General features: G+C 46.2%; 1 protein-coding gene across 3 annotated transcripts in view; it reads left to right on the forward strand.

Moving 5' to 3' along the window:
• NDC80 (NDC80 kinetochore complex component) overlaps positions 1 to 22,960 on the forward strand; it is a 252,088-nt gene that overhangs the window by 96,998 nt on the left and 132,130 nt on the right. For all 3 annotated transcript variants that reach the window (XM_085621026.1, XM_085621025.1, XM_085621024.1), the window contains exon 9: positions 9,917 to 10,023. In XM_085621026.1, coding sequence (XP_085477152.1) covers positions 9,917 to 10,023 — 107 coding nt within the window. The remainder of the gene's footprint in view (positions 1 to 9,916; positions 10,024 to 22,960) is intronic.

Raw genomic sequence — 22,960 nt, forward strand, 5'->3', positions numbered from 1 at the left:
GTAACTCAGATTAAAAGCCTTCCTGACCACAATTCAATACACACTTAGAGGTGCATTAGCAAAACACCACAACCATGTCTTATATATGAAAACGGGGAGAAACTAGATCACTTCCACAATTACAAGAAGCCCACGATTCAACACAATGTGGAACTGTGCAGAACAAGTTTCAGGAGTGTACAATGATGTGGCAGATCGTCTAAGCAGTCAATACTCGGATGTCTGTGAGCGGAAATTAGATGACAGTTAATTACTCCTAATCTTTTAGAGATGTGCCACTCCTCACTGAGACACATTTGCTACATAGCAAAATCGCAAATGCAAGAATTTCACAAGCAGGTGGCCATGTCCGGCTCAAAAGGGATGCATTTGCAATGAATTAGATAATAATGTTAATTTATTCTTTCCCTCTGACACCTCTAATTCACAGAGTGATCTGCAAAGTAAAAAGAGAGACCTGTGCAGTCATACTGATAGCCCCGGCATGGTCATGCCAACATTGGTATGTGGAATTGTGGATACTAGTACAGTACAAGCCAGATCCTTGACTGCTTCCAAGAATCAAGAGAATGTTTAGATTAACAGCATGAGCCATCATGACACGGAGTTTGAACATTTGCCAATGCCCATGAGTTGCAGACCGGTTTTGAAAAGCAGCAAGGGTGCCATCAATGGTTAAGACACACAATCTGAAGTAGAAACGTTTCCTTTAGTGGCTGACCAGTTGAACAAGCATTGGCAAAGCCAATGGGTTTCGCCTGTGCAAACTATTGGCCTTGTCAATGTTTTTAAGCCTTGTCGGTCAGCTGTGTGGATGGCCACATCATAGAGCTTTTTTTAATATACATTTCTGGCGGGCTGGGAGGCCTCTCAGAGGAGGGCATGCAGCACGAACTCTGCCATTCTATATATTTCAACCTAAGCAATGACCAATGGATTAAAACTCCTTGTCAAGAGCCGCATAAAGTATCACAGGGAGTATTTTGTTTTTTTCTTCTCACTATTCTGGGTACCACTTTCCACTTTGGTTAATTATCATTATGATTATTTGTGAATTTGAAATAATAAGAGACACAAAACATCTGGAAGATTCTAAAAAACAGCTAATGCATGTGGAAAATAAAAAATAAAAAAGTACATGCAGGAGCTTATGGTCAATGAAAGTAGATGCTGGCCACAGGAAGGAGTACTTGGTCCAAGCCCTACGGCATGACAAAGACTTGAAAGGTGGGAGTTGGAGGAGAGGAGGAGGCGCTGACCAATAGGAAGCAAAGAAACGAGAGTGATAGAGGAGCCAACCAATGGTAAGTGAAGATGAGCAATGGACCCTTTAAAAAAATAAAAAAAAATCCCAAAAAAAGTTCTACATTTGTTTTACAAGAGATTTCGCAAGCAGAGCTCAAGTGTTGTGCAGTGGAAACCTAAAGCCTGAATCCAATAATTTATGTCACCTCACCATGGTTCCACCTGCTCCGAAGCTAGCTCCAAAATGAGAGCGAAATACAGTTCTAGCAGCCTTGGTGCACCTGCCTTTTGAGCCCATTCATTAGGCGTCAATCCCACATATTTCATGTCACATGTGTATGTAAAGAACCCTATCACATACAAGGGAATCCTGGCACTGAATAGGTGTGTGTGCTCTCCTAGCCCAGCCTATGGTAGGTTGGTTAATTGAAAAGCCAGGTCTTCAGCATTTTCACATAATTCAAGCAGAGAGGAAGTGACTCTGATGTGGAGTGGGAGGTTGTTTGATACTTTAGGAGTGATGTATGAGAATGCCTGCACGCCTGATCTGATTCTCTGTATGCATGGGACTTCTGTGAGTAGGATTCCTATTGAGCTGTGGTGTTGTGGGTGGTTGGTGAAGGGAGATATGACTGTTTAGGTAAGTGGGGCCTACTTTGTGTAGTGCCTAGAATGTGTGTGTGTGTGAGAAGTTTGAAATAAGCACGTTTGAGGATTAGGTGCCCTGGTTTTGGTGGGATGTGAGTTATGTGCGGGAGGTTGAGGATGAGTCTTGCTGCCAAGTTCTGGATGGTTTGTAGTCTTCTGGTGAGTTGTTTGATGATCCAGGCATAGAGGGTGTTCCGATAGTCCAACTTGCTGGTGACTAGGGTGTGAGTGACAGTTTTTCAGAAGTTCCTGTTGCGGGTGCCGGGTCCATGTCCGAGGTCTCCTGGCAACAAGTTGGAGTCCCAGGGTGAGGTGTTCTTGTCAAATATCACGACTTCTGTCTTGATGTTGAGCTTGAGACGCTTGGCTTTCATCCAATGAGTGACTTTGGTCATGCACATGGTGAACTTGTCTCTTGATTTTGGGGTATTTGTGAGAAAGTGCCATCTTTCTTGCATAGTATGCCCCCACATTTTACTGAATTGCTGAATGTACTTTGACTGAGTGTGCCCTGGACTCCTGCCAATCAGGTGCCCAGGGCCTATTTTCCTTCCCTAAAACCTAAAACCCAAATTGGCAAACCCTGGCCACATGTCAGCCCCTGGTAAATGGTACCCTAGGTACCCAGGGCCTTGTGACCAGGGAAGGCCTCTAAGGGCTGCAGCACTTATTGTGCCACCCTTAGAGGCCCTGTACCCTAACACAAACACACTGCCCTTGCAGGCTGAGTGTCTGGGTACAAGACAAAACAGAGAGTCGACATGGCACACATCCCTGTGTGCCATGCCCACAACCTACACTGCCCTGGCATACATCAGCCACCCCTCTAGGCCCTATGCCAGTGGTGTGGGCACAGGAGCATGAGCCCTGTGCCCCTACAGTACCCAGGTCCATTCCTGGGCACTGTAAGTGCAGTGCTGCTATTTAAGAGTATATGGTGCTGGGAGCTCGTCAAACACGAACTCCACAGCACCAAGATGGCAACACTGAAGACTGAGAAGTTTGGTATCAAACTTCTCAGCTCATTAAACCCACACTGATGTCAGTGTGGGATTTAATGTACAATGCACTACAGAGGGCATCTTAGAGATGCCCCCTGAAACCTAACCTACAATCCACGTCTTGTCTGAGAGGCTGCCTAGGCTGCCACACAGCAGACATGTTGCTGGGCCCCTGGGTGGAGAGCCCCCGCTCTCCTGGGCCTGCAACAATGCACATCCTGGGCGAGGTGCTAGGTCTCCTCCCCCAGGATGGGCAGGGGGAAACTTCAAAGTCATGCCACCTTTGTGAGCTTCTCCAGGCCACTTGCTGTACTCAGCAACTGGCCCCCACCGGTTCTGACCCCCACTCTGGCGGGAAGACTGGGAAACTCCAAGTAAGGACAGGGGATGTGCCAGCCCTGCCAACCCCACCCCTCAGGTGGGGGAGGCGAGGTGAAGCACATCTCCGGGCCCTCGCCATCTTGAAGATGGGGAGCCCTACCCAATCAAGACTAGGCTACTGCCCCCCCTCCCACAGGAGAGTGGCAGGATAGGGGGTGTACCCACCCCAGGACAGGGACCCAGTGGTCCCTGCCCTTTACCTACCTGTAACGCCTCTAAATTTAGTATTTAGGGGCACCCTGAACCTTCCTTCCTTAGATTCCAGATTCCGAAACAGCAAAGAAGATCAAGAAGAAAGAAGACCTGCCGTGCAGCTGCTAAGAAGAGGAAGACACCAACTGCTTTAGCCCCAGCCCTACCGGCCTGTCTACCCTCGAACCTGCTCCTGCTAAAGCCCGGCACCTCCTGTGGCCAGCAGCCTCACAAACCCGGGAGGACCTGGCTACCTTGGGACTCTGAGCATCTGGGACTCTCACGAGCAGTGGCTGTGCTCAAAGCAAGTACCTAACCCCTGGCATCAGCCAGGAACCGCGAACCCTGCACACTCTGCACCCGCCAAGCTTGGCCTGTGCTGGAGTGGACAAAGACCCCGAGGACGTCCCCCCGGCGATTGTGACCCCGAATCTGGCACCCAAGGACACACCTCGACGCTCCTGACGACGCCTGCAGCCACAGAACCAGGGACCCCCCCCCCAACCGCGATCAACAGAGGGTAAGATTTCCCGACACCAAAAGGCACCCCCTGCGCCCGGCGGCCTGCGGCCCCCTGTGCCCCACTCCTGGGTACCTACCTATCCTCCAACTACTCAACTTACCTCTCGAAGTGGTAGGCACACCTGAAGAATCTTCGTCCGAGCTTGCAACCTTTGTTCGGCCTTGAGCTTTCCCATTGCAATCCATTGAGCGCCCGAAGGCTCAAAAGCACCCTGCACCCAGCCGCCCGAGTGGCCCTGGCAGTGCAACTTCTACTCCTACCTACTTCCCCATTTGCCCTGAGCAAGTGACCAGGAGCCCAGCTCCCACAGCCGCGTGGCCTGCTAGTCAGCAGCCAGCAACCAAGGCCTTCTGCCTCCCATAGGATAACATTGGGCCTAACTCACTCTGCACCCGGCTGCCCCTGTGCCGCTGAGGGTGTAACAACTGTGCTTATCTGACCCTGGGAGACCCCCGAGTCTGTGCCCAGAACCCTAATTCTGCCAGTCGAGTACTTCCTTAGGGTAACATTGACTGTCTTCCTTTGAAATTTCTTCTAAGTGTGGAGTTTCTAAACTTTAAAATATTCACCCAAAATCAACCGAGTAACGAAAACGGAAATACTCACCTGCTATTAGGAGAGATCCCAGTGCTGGATCTTGGTGCCCAGCACTGACCCTGAAAAGTACTCCCAACCATACTTAACATTAACTCAATTTTCTCCCATTGGAAACCATTGACTGTTTTTCTGTGAAATTCCTTCTGTCGGTTTTTGCAAACTACAAATATTCTTTAAAAATCGTACCAGCTGTGAAAACGTAATTACTTACCTGTTTTAGATAATGTCCCAGTACTGAGCCTAGGAGCCAGCATTGGATTACAAAAGTAACGAGAACATACTTTACCCGTAACTCGAATGTTCTTCCATAGGAAACCATTGACTGTTTTTCTGTGAAATTTCTTCTAAGTGTCGATTTTGCAAACTTATAAATATTCCTTACAAATTGCCTGTATAACTTAAACACAGTTCCTCAACTGCTTACAGGTGGTACACTAGTGCTGGATCCAGGATCCAACACTGACCTAGAAAAAGTAACCATAACCCCACTTACCTGCTAAGTGAATTTCCTTCCATAGGATAACATTGGTAATTTGATCAGAAAAAGTTTCTAAGTGTCAACTTTTAAAAATAGCAAAATATTGCTTAAAAATACAACAGTAACTAAAAAGTATTTACTCACTTGTCTCCAAGAACTGTCGCAGGGCTGAACCTAGGATCCAGTCCTGGAGTTAGAAAAGTAATCCTGAAAGTAATCAATTGCATATAACTTACAATTCCCATTGAGCTCAATGTATTGTTGTGTTTATAATTGTGTTGCCTATTGCAACAAACTGTAACTATTGCATTCCAAGTCAATTGTCCTTTGCAAAGTATTTAACTAAAGCATCTCATTCTGAGAAAGTATATTTTGATACCTCTTGATGGTTCTAAAATAAAACAACCATATATTTTTTATATATAAACCATTGGCCTAGAGTTCAGTTCTTGAGTGTGTGAGACCATTTGCTGACGGAGTGTGTACAACAAATGCTTTACACTGTCCTCTGATACTGCCTCACTGCTCGATCAAGCTACCACTTTAGAGAGTAAGGTTATATCTAACTTTAACCTCTGCCATACTTCTGGGGACTGTGGACTCTGTACACACTACCTATTTGGGAACAGTATATACAGAGCCACTTTCCTACAGTATTGTCCAAAAGGGAGATTATGAGTTGCATGATGTCAGCATAGGATAGGATGTTGCTGTGCGCGTGGATGCTGCTGGTCAGAAGGATCATGTTTGTGTTGAAGAGGGTGGGGCTAAGCGATGATCCACGAGACACTTCGCAGATGAGTTTGCGGTTTTCCGAGGAGTAAGGTGCCAGGCTGACAGCTTGTGATCTATTCGTTAAGGAGCAGATCCAGTGGTTCCAGTAGTTAGCTTGTCCTTGGATGCCAATCTCATGCAGACCCCTGATTAAAATGGGATGTGAGAGCATGTCAAAGGCTGTAGAGAGGACCAGGAGAATGAGAGCCAGAGTATCTCCTTTGTGAAGGATCATGCGGCTGTCATATGTGGCGGTAATGAGTGCTGTTTCTGTACTAGTTTGTGTTTCTGCTTGGTTTTGAATCCCGATTGTGTGGTGGTGAGGTGCTGGTGGTTGGAGAGGTGGTTGTGATGTGTCAGTTGATTAGTTTCTTTAAGATCTTGGCCGGCTGAATTAGTGGATGGTTTCTTATGCAGGGGCGTCACAGTGGCATGCTTACAGGAGATCAGGAATGTGGCTGAACCGATGGAGCCGTTGAGGATGGGTATTACTGGTCACTGATTGGTAGGAGGCCTTTGGTGAAGGAATGGTGGGGTCAAGGGTCAGATGGGACCCAAGTGGATGGTCTTCATGATAGTGGTGGTTTCGACAGCGGTGACAATGGGCCATGAGGTCAGGGTTTGTTCTTCAGCCGTGATGGGAATTTTTGTTGCGATTGAGATGGGATCCGGTGGAGTATCAAGTTGCGATATATGTAGGTGATTTTTTTTCCAGAAGAATTCAAAGAGCTTGTTGCAAAGGTTTTGCAAGGGACTGATGGCAAAGATTTCTTTGCTGCTGTTTGTACTAGCATTGATGTGGTCTGCAAGAGCTGTGTGCATTGAAGATAGCTTTGTTTCTAGCCATCACTTCGGCTAGGAGAGTAAGCGAATTACAAACATTATCATGTAAGGAGCCTTTTTTACATTTTGCAAAGGATAATGTAATTATTAAAATGAATCCAAGTTTAAAAAAAATATGTTTTTAATAAAGTACATGTAGGTATAGATGCACTGACTACATACATGTTCAGAGTATAATATGCATTTTCAGTTTAACATCAGAATCCCATTGTCTGCATGGAGTAAGATAGTCAATAGTGCAGTTTTCTCCATAACCTATAACAGATTAAACATAATGTCAATGACTGTAAGACCTCACCCCCTCGGGGGCAGTTCGTGTTTAAACCAGGGAATACCTTATTGATGCCAGCCAGCGTGAAATAGGCTTTGTTTTGAATATTAATTTGTGTATATTTAAAACGTGCCACTCTAGAAACCTTTACTATACACTCCAAGGCCTTTGTCCATTTTGTGTCATAAAATGATCCAGCTAGATCAGCCTCCCATGCATTTTGGTACCCTACTCTGTCGCCCTCTCATGGTCAGTAGGCCCAATAAGTGGATAGTAGGAGCAACGGGCATCGTCAAGCTCCTTAATCTATTAGTTCTGGCTAAACAGGCACTTGTAGCCAGAGAGTCCAAACAAATGGAGATTTATAGAATATAGTTCAAAAGACTGTTCTGAAAGTCTGAGAGCCATCGAGCTACACACTGGAGTTGTGCAGCTAAGTATTAAGGTTCGAAGTCCAGGAGGACCAATTCTCCCGCTGCAACCCGAAACCAATCCAAGATTTATACCCAAAGTTCCTTCTACATGTTATATAAAAACAGAGTATTGTCTTGCCATCATTGTTTCCAAATCCTCGGCAGCGAAGAGAACATTGCATTCTTTAGGTGAAATGAGATGTCTTAAATTATGTTTGAGTAGTAGAAAAGACTTCAGAAATCACATCGGTTATTCGTGGCTTCTGTCTCCGCAAACAAGGGCAATTCATTAACCAAGAAGACTCTGGCAAGATGAAATCTGTCTTGTATCAAAAACTGTCATGCATTGATGAACACACCATTGAAAAGGACAGTTAAAGCACATTCTACAATGGCACCAACAACAGTCTTTTTTGCTGGGCTTTCTTCAAAAGACATTTGTAAAACGGTGACATGGAAGACATTGCATGTTTTGACTAAGCATTACTGCATTGATGTTGATACCAACAAGGATATAGCTGTAAGAAGGGCAGCACTCAGAAACCTATTTGCATAAGGTAAGCCTCATGGCCTCCAACCGCTTTGGTGGATACTGCTGTGATAATCTGAATTCAAGCATGTGAATTTATGAAAGATCCAATGTTGGAGAAGGAAAAAAGTTACTTACCTGTAACTCCTGTTGTCTAGCATGGACATCTTGCATAGATTCACACGTGACCCACCCTCCTACCCTTGTCATGAGATCTATAGAAATTGTCAAATGAGCAAGTTATGAGCTAGAAACTCTGATAGTTGGAAGCTTCTGACAAGGGAGCAGCAAGTGGGAGGGGTAGGGTAAGGCTGTTCTTTGATTGGCTTTAGTTTGGATCATTTACAATCGTTTCTAGATTGCAGATAGTCTCTAGAATTTCAAGGCTCTTGAGTATAAGGGTTATTCCGCTGTATTAACATTGTTACTGATGGTTCCCAGTCTGATGACTGGGAATAATTCAAGCAGTGAAACTATGAAGGATACCAATACTGGAGAGCAGGAGTTGAAGGTAGGTAACTTCATTCCTTTGTGCCCCACACCAAATGTATGACTCACTTAATAAATGATTTTAACCAAAGTGTTGTAATCACCCACTCAATTCTGGCATAATATTAGGCAAGCATTGATATAATCTTCATATGTTTCCTATATAGGTCCTCTCCCTTACATTTCATATGCATTTATTCAAATGCATTTTCTTTTTATTGCTAATGCACACTAGCCTGAATAATTTTGTTTTTTCATTGTAGTTCAGTTTGCTCGACTATATTGTTTTATGTTTGTTTCAGTATAATCTGAAATCTTGATTTTATAGTCATTTTTTCTAAACAGTAAACAAGGTTTCACTGGAACATAAGTAGGTGAAAGGAGATTAGAGCTTTTATATTGATCGTTTCAGTAGCATTCAAGGAAGTCTGAAGTAGAGTATATAAGCCGAATCAGAATGTCATTAGGAGAGAGCAATCTTTGCTTCCAAGGGACAGCATGCTGAGGGTTGTATAGCTAAACATTGTAAACACCTTTTCCTTTCTGAAGGCTAAAGGAAGGCACATCTAGTTTTAGATGGGCGTATAAGTCTGCCTGGAGACACCTTAGCTGCTGAGAGCAGAGACACAGGCCACAGCCATCTTCTTACAGAACAATACTTTTGTTCTATTGCGGTATATTGGTGAGAAAAAGGCCATCTAAGAAAGTAACACCGACTCCTTTTCAGTGCTAACATTAGCTTAGGAGGAGTTTGAGAACTGATGCAGAGGAACTCCAAATTACTGATGTAATGTTGCATTATTATTTACTTCTTTTATTAACAAATGTTATTGCCACTACCTTGTTTGTTGTCATAGTAACCAGGGTACATATTGCGTACACTAGGGTCATATTTTGATTTTAATAAAATTGTAGAAATATTCTTAGTGTGAATTCTTGGGGTTGTCATTTCATAGTGAAAAGAGGTTTGGAGTCACTAATAAGAAATACGCTGTGAGTCACACAGGACTGATCATTACCGAATACACACTTTTCTTATGTAATGCTCAGTGGGTTGCGTGAATTACAGTTCATTGGGTACCCTGTCTCAAGATGGTAATTTGACTAAGTCTGCTCTGCCCGAGGGTCTAAGGATTCCAGAAAGCGTATACACAATTGTGACATGGATGGTCTTTGTTAGAAAACCAGTGCTATAGTGAAGTAATCTGCACATTTTTAATTTCCCTTCAAAGGCAGCTTCTTCAACTACATGGCACTTGCTCAGGCTATTTTGTAAATGGTGACAATAGGCAATATTCCTCAAATCTTAGCATCCAAGTGTTAGTTGAACTAATGGGTAAATAGATTAGTCCATTTTTACTTCTTAATCCAAAAGTTGTACAGAGTTCCTGTTGAAGGCGAAATAAAAGACAAACACATTCTCTGTAGTTGGTTATATAAAGTGGCCTACCACAGCCAGCAGTAGTTGTTTTGCGCACTTGAGAAGTAGGAATGATTGCAATTCTTTTAATATACTTTACTTGTTTCTGTAGAGGATATTTATAAAGTGAGTGAATCCCAGTTGGAAGCTCTGCACGAACAACACAAGTCATTGCTAGAAGAACTGGAAAGGTTTGAAAGAGAGAAAGACAATGAACCGGTAAGTAAAGTGTTTGGAATCGTTTTTCCAGTGTTCATAGTACAATTATCACCAAAGTACTTGCTTCTGACTAGCATGGGGCTTTAGCATCCAACTTATTAGTACTGCTTTCATTGTCCTAAGGAAGAGAGGCTGAACTGGACCCATAGAAATGTGAACCTGTGGCTTTCAGGTTACACAATTTCTTGCAGGGTATGCGTCAGTCCACCAAACAATCGCACCTAATGCATTAAAAAAACTATTTGCCACCACCCTCAATTTTATGGCAAAGAAGGCAGATTGTTTTTACCCCTATACCATAAATACATCTCCATAGTCTTTCATTCAAGTCACTAAAGTAGAGACTTTTGTGAAATATATTTAATAATATTTTGTCCTTATGAAATAAATCTGCTAGGTTTGCAAATACTTTATTTAAAGTACCTTTTTCATGTTCGCTGTAAACATGCTCTTCCTACATCTTACCTACAGATACTGTCTATTGGGGCACAATCACTCCTGATGGAGACTGCAGGAATCCATTTATTTAAAATGGGTTACTGAAGCACCTTTCCCTAAAAATAAACACACACATGAAATCCACACTGTAGTTTGAGGCTTCATTTACTCCTAGTCTAATGAAGAGTATATGAATAAATGTAGTTGCAGAAATGAAAACTATAATGAAAAGAATAAATGCAATAGATGAAAAAGATAAAATTGGCAGCATGTTAGATGGCAATATTTAGATAAAACGGCAAACGAAACCAACCTTCAGATTGTGAGAACTAATTAAAAAATTTTAAAAATAGTAACCGATTGGTTCAGCTCTGTCAGAACATGGTTATTTAAAAGGGTGAAAAACTTCACCCACCTAGGGTGCTATCATTCATTATTAGGTTGCTCATCACCTGGACTCCATTACTGGTAGTATGGATGGGCTCCGTTGTATGCAAACACTTCATGAAGACCTTTTTTTAAAATATTAGCACCCAAAGATGCATAAATAGACAAGGGGATCCCCATGGAAAAATGTAAAAATTACCTAGAGGTGAACCTTAAGTAACTTTAATTGGTTTTCCTAGGATAAGATTAAGAACAGGAATATTGGGACATAGAGAGGATAATCAACGGTCCTCAATTCCAATGGCCCATATGTTTCTTCCCACAGTTCAAACCTCATGAAAGGTCAGGGGCTTTCTTCAGGACTTGGACCCCAATTTTTTGCTGTGCTTATTCTAACATGCTCTATTTACATTAGTATAGGAACGGTGTAAGGTTCTTATGCTAAGGTCACGGCGCCACTCTTTCTCACAATCTTGAAGGGTTGTTTTGCTTATTGCATTATTTGTAGGGAGGATACTCTTCAGCTAGCCCGTTCCTCTCATTTTCCTCATTAGTTTGATACATTTTTGGATACCCTTAGTCTGTGATGTAATCCTTTTTTTTCTAGCCTCTAGCCAATATCTACATTAGCATCAAATAGCATAAATAGAACTTCCCTAAGTAGCTTGGTACAAACATAGCTGTTCATAAGTCAATGCTCTTTCAGTCTGCGTGGGAAGCTAGGCCACTCTTTGGTGTGTTGCAGTTCTTTCTAGAACCAGAGAGCTAGCCGGCCACCGAAGTCAGCAAGCTCCATTATACAATCTTTACATAGACAGTTTATAAATGTGATTCTTCCTCATTGAATGCTAACATTTCACTTTCTCTACAATGTTTGGCTATATATGCTATATAAGGTTTTTCAACTTTTTATATCAGAAGAATGATCTTTGTGATTTGCGATGTAAGTTGCGGAAACAAATGTGGGAATTCTCTTGAACATTTGTCTAAAACTATTGTTTATTTCTAAATATCTTACTGCTTGAATATAAATAATATATTGTAGTGATGCATGGGTAACCTTTAAAGAAGCATAACTTGAACTGTGAATACGTTTGAATGAACCAGCAAACAATATTATGTACTCTATACTTAAATGATGTGCATACGAACAATTGAATGAATGCAGTGAGGGTTCAAAAAGCAGAGGACATGGATACAGCATGACCAAGGACAATTTCTTTTGATACTCCCATGTACTGTATGCAGAGTTTTATTTCTTTTAACTGTGAGGGATGTCTTGTTTATAATACCCTTGTTTGGTATTTTGTATTTTCACCCACACTATATTTTGTTACAATGTCACTTTCTTTTTTACCAACTTCTTCCTGTCTTGGTATGTGCCAATTAGATTAGTAACTCTTCTTTCTCAGTACTGTTTTTGGAATTCAAGAGGAATCGTTTTTTTGTGATCAGTGTTCCCTTTTTAGAATATTTTTATTCAAACATGGCATAGATAACCTACAGCTTCAGAAAGAGATAACAGACTAGGCATGTAGGCCTCTTTCATATTGCATTCATAATTCAAGTTTTAGTCCTCAAGAGGGAGTCACCAATAACTGAGGGCAAAACTTGTTCTGCCTGGTCCTTGTGAGTCTACTCTCCATGAAAGAAGGAAGGGTGACTGGTGAGTAAACAGTTGTGCCCTAAGGCGGCGGGCTGTGAACATCTTAATGTGTATGTATGGGGTTAAATAGGGTGTAGGACAAAGTAAGGATAAATAAGATTCCTTACCTTTTTGAATATTCCGCAGGTATAAAACAGGATCCAGAAACCTTTCAGCAGTACTTTAGCATGCTGAAAGGTGGTACCATGAAGCTCCACACCAACATCATTATGCTAACATGCAGGGGCAATATAAGCGCCACACCTACAAGCTGAAGTCAATTCCTTTCTTTCTGCGCCTCCTGATTCACAGCTTCCTCTTATCGACTCTTTACCTTGATATTTCTACTAAGTTCTACAGTGTGCAAGGGATGTCTCCCCCTAAAACTCTGTGGTGTCTGGGGTCGAGTCACGGCTCCAAGGCCTGCAGTGATTGCGCGTCGATGAATCTGAAGGCTATCCGTGACCACAAAGCGAAACGTTATCGCTGAGCATAAGACTCCTCAGGGAGGCCACTTTAAGTGGCTGTCCAAGTCCAAGATTCAGTCCCACTCCTTCCCGAGGATTTTAAAAGCTGCTTGTGGGCTGACCTTCATCACAATCCAAATCGTTCGGTAAGTCAGAAAAGAAACATAAATTTAAGTGGGACTCCGCTCCCTCTCGCCTTAGCGGGGGTGGCTCCATGGATCTAGATCACTCTCTCAGAGTCAGCCGACTTAGAAGCTGATCCCATAACTGGTTCCAGCACAACCCACGTTTCTGGGTATGTCGTTCATTCCGCAGCAGATCAAAAAGTTCTGGACAGCTATGCTTTGGCTCCTTACCGACTCCCCCTGGCGTGGCTTCAAGACCCCAAGTATCCGAGATATCCGTCACCTGGAATACCGCCGGCAGGTTCGCCGTTGCCACCAGCTGATCCCTTTGAGTCCCTTCCAATGCTTCTGTCTCCTTCCCAGACCCCATATTCAGCAGAGCAGTCTCCACCAGTCCCTGATACTTCGATAACGAATCCATAAGACACCAGTCGAAGAGCTTTCAATAGTCTTGTCTGACTCCAAGACGGCGCCGGTCCAACCTCACTGGACGTCGCGCCCGACGGCAGTTGAGGTGCAGCTTGCTCCACCACTTTCACAGACATCACACTTTGCATTCTCTTTTTGGTACAGACTTGGGACAAAGAATATGAAATGGGTGATGAGTTAGTTCAGCCCTTTCTTAAATGCAATTGGTATGGTGACATGCAAGAGGCTAATGGTCTTAATACCGCCCCTGAAACGGGCCTCATCTCAACCCCTAGACCAGCCACACTAAAGAATACGCTTCCTACGCCAGGTTAATGCATAGGGAAGCTAAAGTCCTTGACCTCGAGCTCCCCACTTTGGAGGTCAAAACTAACATACTGATGGAAGTTCACCAGGGCAAACACCTTCCGAGCCTCCCCTGCCATTTAAGAAGGCCTTAACAGACACCTTATTAGGGGCATGGGCTAAAAATTGCCATACCTGAACCCTTACTATCCACGACACTAAAGCCTACTAGAGCGGCTGGACTCATTCAAGCCCCCTCGGTGTCCATCCAAACGATTCCACTAAACCCCCATAGAGCTGTTAGACATAACTCCAATGGCCTTAACACTGAAAACCTTAGGCAAATTCACATTACCCGCCCTTATCAAACTGACTCCAAATCACATCTAAAATGTATACTACTCCACTGTAGGTTTGCGGTGAAACATGCTACCGACATTGCTGACCTCATCCTAAATAGGGAGCTTGACCTACTAATCCTCACTGAAACCTGGCTAAATGACTCATCTGGACCTGTCCTTGACATCCTAGTACCCCTGAGTCACAAAATAATCAGACTTGATAGAGCTACGAGAACGGGTGAAGGCATTGCTTGTATATTCCATATCAGTCTCTCAGCTAAGCAATCTCCCCCTGCAGCTCTCTCTTCATGTGAATATCTCTCTATAGCCATTATCAGCAAACGCACAACCGTATGCAACATTCACAACTTTTACCATCCCCCAGGAGACAAACTCCCTTTAGTCAAACAAATTATGGAAACCATCTCATCCAACGTGGGGCGACATTGTCCCCGGATATTCCTTGGAGACGTCAATCTTCATTGGAATGACCCGAATGAGCAGGCGGTGAACAGTCTTAAAAACTTCCTGATGGACCTCAATTTGACTAAATTCTGTGACAGCGCAACGCGGCCCTAGACCTAATCATTTCGAACCCCAACTCCATCCAGCCGCTATCAATTACCCCCTTTGACTGGTCGGACCACTTTTACATCACCTACCTGATTTTAGAACGTTGGAACGTTAAGAATGGCCAACCCAAGAAACTGAGACACTGGAAAAGAACGCTGCAAAACACAAAACAGAACGAGCTCATCTCTCGATTTAATGTGGCCCTGCCTTCTCCTACATCTATGTCAGATGTTCATGAACTCACTGAACACTACAAGAACTCTATAATGAAAGTTCTGGATGTTATTGCTCCCCTCAAACTGAAAAGAAAGTCCAACAAAGAATCCAATCCTTGGTACAATGGCAGTTTAAACTCGAACAGATGCAACCTGAGATCTGCAGAATGTGCATGGAGATACTCTCCATCGCCGGAACTCCTTAAGCTCCTGAGGCTGAAAAGGAGTATGTACAGCAAACACATCACAATGGCGAAAGCGTCCTTCTTCAGATGCAAACTGGGCACTGCCAAAAACCACCCCAAAATACTGTTTGATCTGATTAAACGTCAGTCCAACAACACTACCACCCAGACAACACTCAGCTCCAGTACACAACCAAATTGTGAGGACCTTGCTGCCGTCTTCCTCGAAAAAGCGAACAAGATCGATTGTGAGCTAAGCTCGGCCCTGGTCGGCCTATCACGTGTACCAAACCTCCCCCTCCCCTCGCTGCCCGAGATGGCTGCAAGTCTCTCCCCTAAAAACAATTCCTGTTGGAGTCAATTTCCCCCCTCAAAGACACATCCATTTACAACATTCTCTCTACCCTTAAACCCTTTAATCACTTCAATGATCTCCTCCCCTCCTCTCTCTTCAAAGATGTGATAAGGTCTCTAGTCCCTCTCTGATCCAAGATTATTAATGCTTCCCTTCATCAAGGTGAAATCCCGGACTGCTTAAAGTCCGGTCTGGTGCTCCCTATTCTTAAAAAACCATTTGCTGACCCAGAAGATCTGAGCAACTTCCGACCTATCGCAAACATTCCCACTCTGGCTAAACTCCTTGAGAAATGCGTTCAGGTACAACTGTGTAACCACATTGAAGAATTCAAATTACTCGATCAATTCCAATCTGGCTTCCGTCAGGGTCACAGCACCGAAACGGCCATCAGACATATAGTGGACGACACTCCGTACTATGCTTGACCAGAACGAATCCTGCCTTTTAATATTACTTGACCTCTCATCAGCTTTTGACACCGTCAAACATGATAACCTCCTAAACCTTTTAGAACATAGGATGGGGTTCTCTGGCACAGTTCTAAAATGTTTTGCCTCGTTTCTCCATAACAGATCTCAAAGAGTCAAAACCAATCAAACCCTTTCCAATCCCAGTCCTTGCACTCTGGGGGTACCCCAAGGGTCATCTCTCTCCCCCACCCTGTTCAACCTTTTCTTTGAATCTCTTACTGAAATCCTCTAACATACATTACCACATGTATGTTGATGATGCGCAGTTATACCTGAAAATCTCTTCACCGGACGATATCACGACCCTCAATGGAACCCTGCACAAAACCCAAAACTGGTTAACCCTCAACCATCTGAAACCGAACGCCCTCAAAACAGAATTCCTCCTTATCCCCCCACCCAAGCAAGACCTAATTGTGAAGAAACTTATAAATAAACTCTCCGCTCTTAACTGCACACCACATATCGTAGACTGTACGAGATCCCTGGGAATAGTTCTGGATAAAAACTTGAACATGCAAGCGCACGTCAGTGCTGCTACCAAAGGTGCGAACTTTCATCTGAGCATTCTTAGGAAACTCAAACCCTTTCTGCCCCACGAGGACTGCAAATCTGCTGTGCAAGCACTAGTGCTCTCCCGACTCGACTATGGCAGTGCAACCCTTTGTGGTCTACCTGGATACAGGCCGGCCCCTCTCAGGGCCTCACTGAACGCTGCAGCAAGGATCATCACGGGCTCCAAGAAATCCAATCACATTTCCCCAATTTTGAAAGCTCAAAATTGGCTACCATACGAGGCAAAGATGCAACTAAAACTGGCATGAATGACCCACAAAGCACTTCATTTCAACACTCCTCTATACCTTGCAAATAAGTTAGTCCTTTCGGGAGGTACCCGCTCCTCTAGGAGCTCCAGCACCTTGCTGTTAAAACCTAACAAATTTAAAAAAAGAAAACCTACAATTGTGCCTTCTCCGGTGTCGCCCCAAGAATCTGGAACTCCCTACCTACGGAAATTAGACTGATTCCATCAACAGAGTCCTTCAAAAGGGAAGTGAAAACTTTACTTATGACTTCCTCTCTGGGCTAAAGTGCAGACCAGGCCAACCTGTTTGGACCACTAACTACCTTTGATATTCTGAAATGGCATGGCTCCGACATCCTTTTCTAAGTTCATGTTATTACTGTTGTACATTACTGTTGCCGTAATTTATTCTTGCTTTGGTCCTATTGTCGCCCCGTTTTGTTTGTCAACTTGCCTATGTAAAGCACTCTGATACACAATTGGGTCTTGTTCACGAAATAGAAAACTTTTTAAGTAAAGAAAAATAAAAAATGGCTCACTAGTCAACAACCAGATTGTACAACATCATTGCCCTGCCCCGGTTGCTGCCCTTTCCTATCTCAGCATCCCTCCCCAGAGAATTTGGTGGTGCGAATGCCTGGAAGTTGGACCAATCCAAACACATTTCCAGCTACTCCCCTGGACAGGAAGTCTAAACGTGTTTAAAACTTTGGCAAACAAGTATTTTCATCTAGCACCTTGGCGCTCCAGTCTGTGAATGCCATCTGGCAACTGGGAAGCTATTCCCATGCCCTTCGGCACTCTGTGGCTCAAGTCCTCATAGGTGTCCCCTTCAGTCTCTAGCCTGTCCTTGCCCAAGCCATTCAGAACAGCTGGGATGCTGCCAAGCTCATGATTTGTAGTGGCTTGGACACCGCCGTTTCCATTCGACTGGCTATTGAAACCAGTATTGCCATTTGCCGTCATTCCTGTCTGTGGTCGTGCAGTTTTTCAGGTGATGCCCAGTTCTCCCTCATGGACATGCTGTGAGAAAGTTCCCTCTTTCTGCATGGTTGCCCCCACTTTTTGCTGAGTTGCTGATGTACTTTAACTGAGTGTGCCCTGGGCTCCTGCTAATCAGGTACCCAGGGCCTATGTTCTTTCCCTAAAACTGCATTGAAGCCTAAACCCAATTGGCATCTCTGGCCACAGGTCAGCTCCTGTTAAATTGTACCACAGGTACCCAGGGCACTGTGACCCGAGAAGGCCTCTAAGGGCTGCAGCACTTATTGTGCCACCCTTAGAGGCCCTGTACCCTGACACACACACACACACTGACTTTGCAGGCTGAGTGTCTGGGTGCAGAACAAAACAAAGAGACGACATGGCACACATCCATGTGTGCCATGCCCACAAACCACTGCCCTGGCACACCTCAGACACCCCTCTAGCTGGGTGCCCTATGCCAGTGGTGAGGGTACAGGTGCATGAGCCCTGTACCCCTACAGTGTCTAAGTCCATTCTTAGGCATTGTAAGTGCAGTGCTGCCATTAAGAGTATATGGTGCTGGGAGTTTGCCATTACGAATCCACAGCACCATAATGGCTACACTGAAAACTGAGTTTGGTATCAAACTACTCAACACATTAAACCCACACTGATGCCAGTGTGGGATTTAATGAAAAATGCGCACAGAGGGCATCTCAGAGATGCCCCCTGAAAACTAACCCACCTCTAGTGTCCAGGCTGAGTGGCTGCTTTCAGTTGCCACCACCAGACATGTTTCTGGACCCCTGGGCCGAGAGGCTGCTGCTCTCTGGGGCCTGAAATACTGCACATCCTGGATCGAGGTGCCAAGCCTCCTCCCCCAGGATGGGCAGGGCTCACGAAGGGGAAGCTTCAAAGGCTTGCCCGCTTTGTGAGCTTCCCCAGGCCACTTGCTGCTTTCAGCAACTGGCCCCCACTGGTTCTGGCCCCCACTGGTTCTGGCCCCCACTTTGGGCAGTAGAACTGGCGGGAAAAACAAGTGAGGAAGAGAGGTGTGCCCACCTCAGCCAACTCCACCTCTCAGGTGGGGGAGGCGAGGTGAAGCACAACTCTCGGTCCACGCCACCTTGAAGATGGGGGGACTTAGCCAATCAGGGACAGGCACATGCCCCCCTCTCACTGGAGGGTGGCATAATAGGGGGTGTACCCACCCCAGGGAAGGGACCCATTGGTCCTTGCCTTTTACCTACCTGTCACGCCCTAAATCTAGTATTTAGGGGCACCCCTGAACCTTGCTTCCTCAGATCCAGACAAGAAACAAGAAGAAAAGAAGGACTGAATTGCCGTGCAGCAGCTAGCAAGAGGAAGACGCCCACTGACTTGGCCCCAGCCCTACCGGCCTGTCTCCCCCCTCGAACCTGCTCCTGCGAAATCCTGGTGTGTCCTGCAGCCAGCAACCACAAAACCCCCGGAGGACCTGCCTGCCTTCACTTCCAAAGACTGCTTCTCCCGTGAACAACGGATTTGTTCAACAGCAACCTCTGGCAGCAGCCGGAGACCGCGAATCCGCCCCACTCTGCACCTGCCATCCACGGCCCAAGCTCGAGTGGGCAAACACCACGAGGCGGTCCCCCCAGCGATCCTGAACCGAGATCCGGCGACCCCTGACCTGCCTCAAGCCTCCAGCCGACACCTGCAGCCTAAATCAAGAAGGCCACCCTAACCGGGACCCGGAGCTGGTGAGAAAATCTGACCCCAAAAAACACCCCTGCACCCGACGCCCCACGGCCTTGTGTGCCCAAACCGATGGTGCCTAACCAACCCCTAACTTCCCAACTTACCTCTCGAAGTGGTGGTCTCTCTGCCTGTAGTGCTTTTGCAAACCGGAGGTTCTTCATTGGAAACAACAGGGCATCCGACCTCGAAACAGCACCCGGCTGCCCTAGTGCCGCTGACGGTGCACTTCTGGTGCTGATTTGTTTCCCCATTGGCCCTGAGCTAAATTCCAGGAGCTTTGCTCCCACAACCCAGTGGCCTGCTTGCCAGCAGCCACTAACCGGAGGCCCTCATCCCCCTATGGATAACATTGGGCCTCAACACTCTGCACCCGGCCGCCCTAGTGCCGCTGAGGGTGTAACAAGAGTGCATTACAGACCCTGGGGGACCCCTGAGTCTAACCCCAGAACCTCAACTCCAAAGACCAATTACTTACCTAAAAACATATAACCATATTTTCCTCCATAGGATAACATTGACACTTTTTCCTGAAAAGGTTTTTGTGTGGAGTTTTGAAACCTAAAGAAATTGGTTAAAATTGTACGATTTAACAAAAACGCTTTTACTCACCTGTTTACAGGATATGTCCCAGTGCTGCTTCCAGGTATACAGCACTGAGTAAGAAAAGTAATCCAAAAGTAACTTACCTGCTATTTTACTGAAAATCCCATTCAAATCTATGTACTGTATTTATAAGTGATTGCATTTCTCTGAAACAATACTGTAAGTCAAACCATAGTACATTTGCAATTGAACCGTTTTACAAGCAGCATTTCATACTGTAAAGTATTTATTGCTTACCTGTGCCAGGCTTGCTTGGTTTTAGAAATAAAATAACTAAAAGAATATTTTTTTATACAAAAACAATTGGTCTGAAGTTCAGTCTTTAAGTATGTGAATTCATTTGCTGACTAAGTGTGTAGTGCAGGTCACTCCCATTACTTCAAGTACAAGTGACCAGGGAAAGGGTTTTAGGGACATGTGCTGGACGCTAGTAAAAAGAATTTCCCCAGCTACAATATGGCTTCACTGAAAATAGCGATTTTTCGTATCAAGCATCTTGTATTAATGTACCCACACTGATTCCAGTGTTGGATTCATTAATACGGGCACCCAGAGGGCATCTTAGAAGTGTCCCCTAAAAACCTACCAACCACTGGTATGCCAGCTGACTGGTCCCAGCCAGCTTGCCATCAGAAATGAGTTTCTGACCCCCAGGGGTGAGTGCCTTTGCTCTCAGGAGGTCAGAAAGAAAGCCAGCTTAGGCAGAGAGTCTTTACCCCCCCTCCCACAGGATGACCTGCAAATTAGCACTCCACGGCAGGGAGCTTCAAAAAGCCCACTGCCGGAGGAGGAGCCTAGCGCGCATCCAAGATGGTCGCGTGAGCACAGGGCTCCCCGGACCCTCGCTGCTCCTCGGAATTTATCCTGAGATTATCCTGATATAGTTTACGGAATCTGGAAGATGAAGGCTGGCTGAACACGGATCTCCTTTCAGAAATCGAATCGGACCTGGGAATCCTGATTTATCGTGGTCTGAACTTTTGGGACCCACCCGACGGCGGTGCCCGGTGCGAGGGCGGACTGTGGAGCCGGGGTGTAATTGAACAACAGCGGCTACAGCGCTGTGCCAGTGCTCGCTCCATCACTTTCGGTTTCACTTTTGGACTTTGAAGGGGCTGGACGGCGGAATCGCTTGGTGTGGCTGGGTGTTTCCTAGGCCTCTGCGTGGGGCCTTTGTCTCCGCCTGCTACTAGTGTGCCCATTGCCTTTGGTCCCCTCACACCGCTATATTGCGGACTCTGGTGAGGCGCCCGTCTGCGGTGCCGGTGCCCACTCGACCCTTGATCGGCGGTCCCCTTCGGTGAGCGTGGCCCAAATGGGGGGCAAGGGGGGCCCCGAGGGGCGCAAGACTAAAGCTTCCCTCCGCGGGGGACCGGTCCAGGCGAACAACATGGACCGCTACACTCATGGCAGAGGGTCCCCTGGAGCGGCCGGCGCCCCCCCAGACGCCGCCGGTGGTGGCACGTCCGTCTCTCCGGAGCTGTCCCTGCAGGACATCATGGGCACCATTGATGGCATCAGGGAGACCATCGCCACGCAGTACGAGGCCTTGGCCCGTAAAATCGACACGGTGGCAATCGATGTCACATTAATTCGGGCGGATCTCTCTAAAACCAACGAGAGGGTTCAAGCGCTCGATGTGCGGACGTCCACCCTTGGTGCGGATGTGTTGGACCTGCAGACCACTCTTGGCGACATCAAGATGGCTAACGATCAGATGGCCCGGCGGCTGGAGGACTTCGAGGGACGAGCCCGACGCAATAACATCCGTGTCATAGGCGTACCGGAGTCCTCCGACAACCGCCCGGTTGACCTCCTGGTTGAGGAACTCATCCTCCAACAGCTGGCCCCCGCTGGCCTAAGTAAGTTCTTTGCCGTGGAGCGGGCCCATCGAGTTCCGGGCGGTCGACCGCGGCCGGGGGCCCCCCCGAGGCCTATTGTAGCCAAACTTTTCCACTATAGAGACCGAGATGCGATTCTGCAGGCCTCACGGGTCCACGGCCCGGTTCGTCATGAGAACTCGTCAATTAACTTTTATCCGGACTTCACCCAACTTGTCCAGAAACAGCGGATGGGTTTCCAGGGGGTGAAGCGTCGTCTCCGTGACCTGGGCCTTAAGTACTCTATGCTTTATCCCGCAAAACTTCGAGTGGAACATGAGGGTCGGACTGCCTTTTTTGACTCTCCCGCGACTGTGAGTGACTGGCTGGACTCGCTGCCGGACAGGGGTGACCGGCCTGGGCCCTCTGCCGGTACCGAAGGTGACGGGTCCCCTTTGGAGTGACTTTTGGTCCTTGACTTTGCCATTTTGCACTGTTCGGTTGGGTTTTACTTCTTTTGTTCATTTTGTCTCACTATGACCTGTGTGGGGGGCGGGCGGGGACGGGTCCCTTTCCTCCTCCGGGGTCTTTTCGTAGAATGGGGTTAGTAGGGCGACAGGCACACTGCAAGTTGGGGTGGTTTTTTGGACCGCAGGGGTGCAGGGTGGGGGGAGTTGGATTTGGGGGGGGGTTGGGGGGTGGGGGGAGTTGGATTTGGGGGGGGGTTGGGGGGTGGGAGGAGTTGTTTTGATGTGTGTTTTTTGTTTTCAGGGCGAGGTATTGATTTTTGTCCAGTTTCGGGGGCTGTGCTACTGGCTGGGGGACCTTTGATCTACTGGAGGGGATGGGGGGGGACGGGTTGAGGTTGATGTCATGGAACGTCAATGGGTTGGGGGACCGTATCAAGCGGGGTGTTGTGCTGCAGTATTTGCGTCGTCTGGCTCCTGATGTGGTGTTTTTACAGGAGACGCATCTGGTTGGTAATGTTTGTCATGCAATGAACAGGGGGGGATACCGCCTCGTGGCTCATTCTGGTTTCACCACAGGGTCTAGAGGGGTGGGCATTCTCCTGCGATCCTCACTTCCGT

The sequence above is a fragment of the Triturus cristatus genome, chromosome 8, assembly GCF_964204655.1.
Source record: "Triturus cristatus chromosome 8, aTriCri1.1, whole genome shotgun sequence".
NCBI classification, from domain to species: domain Eukaryota; kingdom Metazoa; phylum Chordata; class Amphibia; order Caudata; family Salamandridae; genus Triturus; species Triturus cristatus.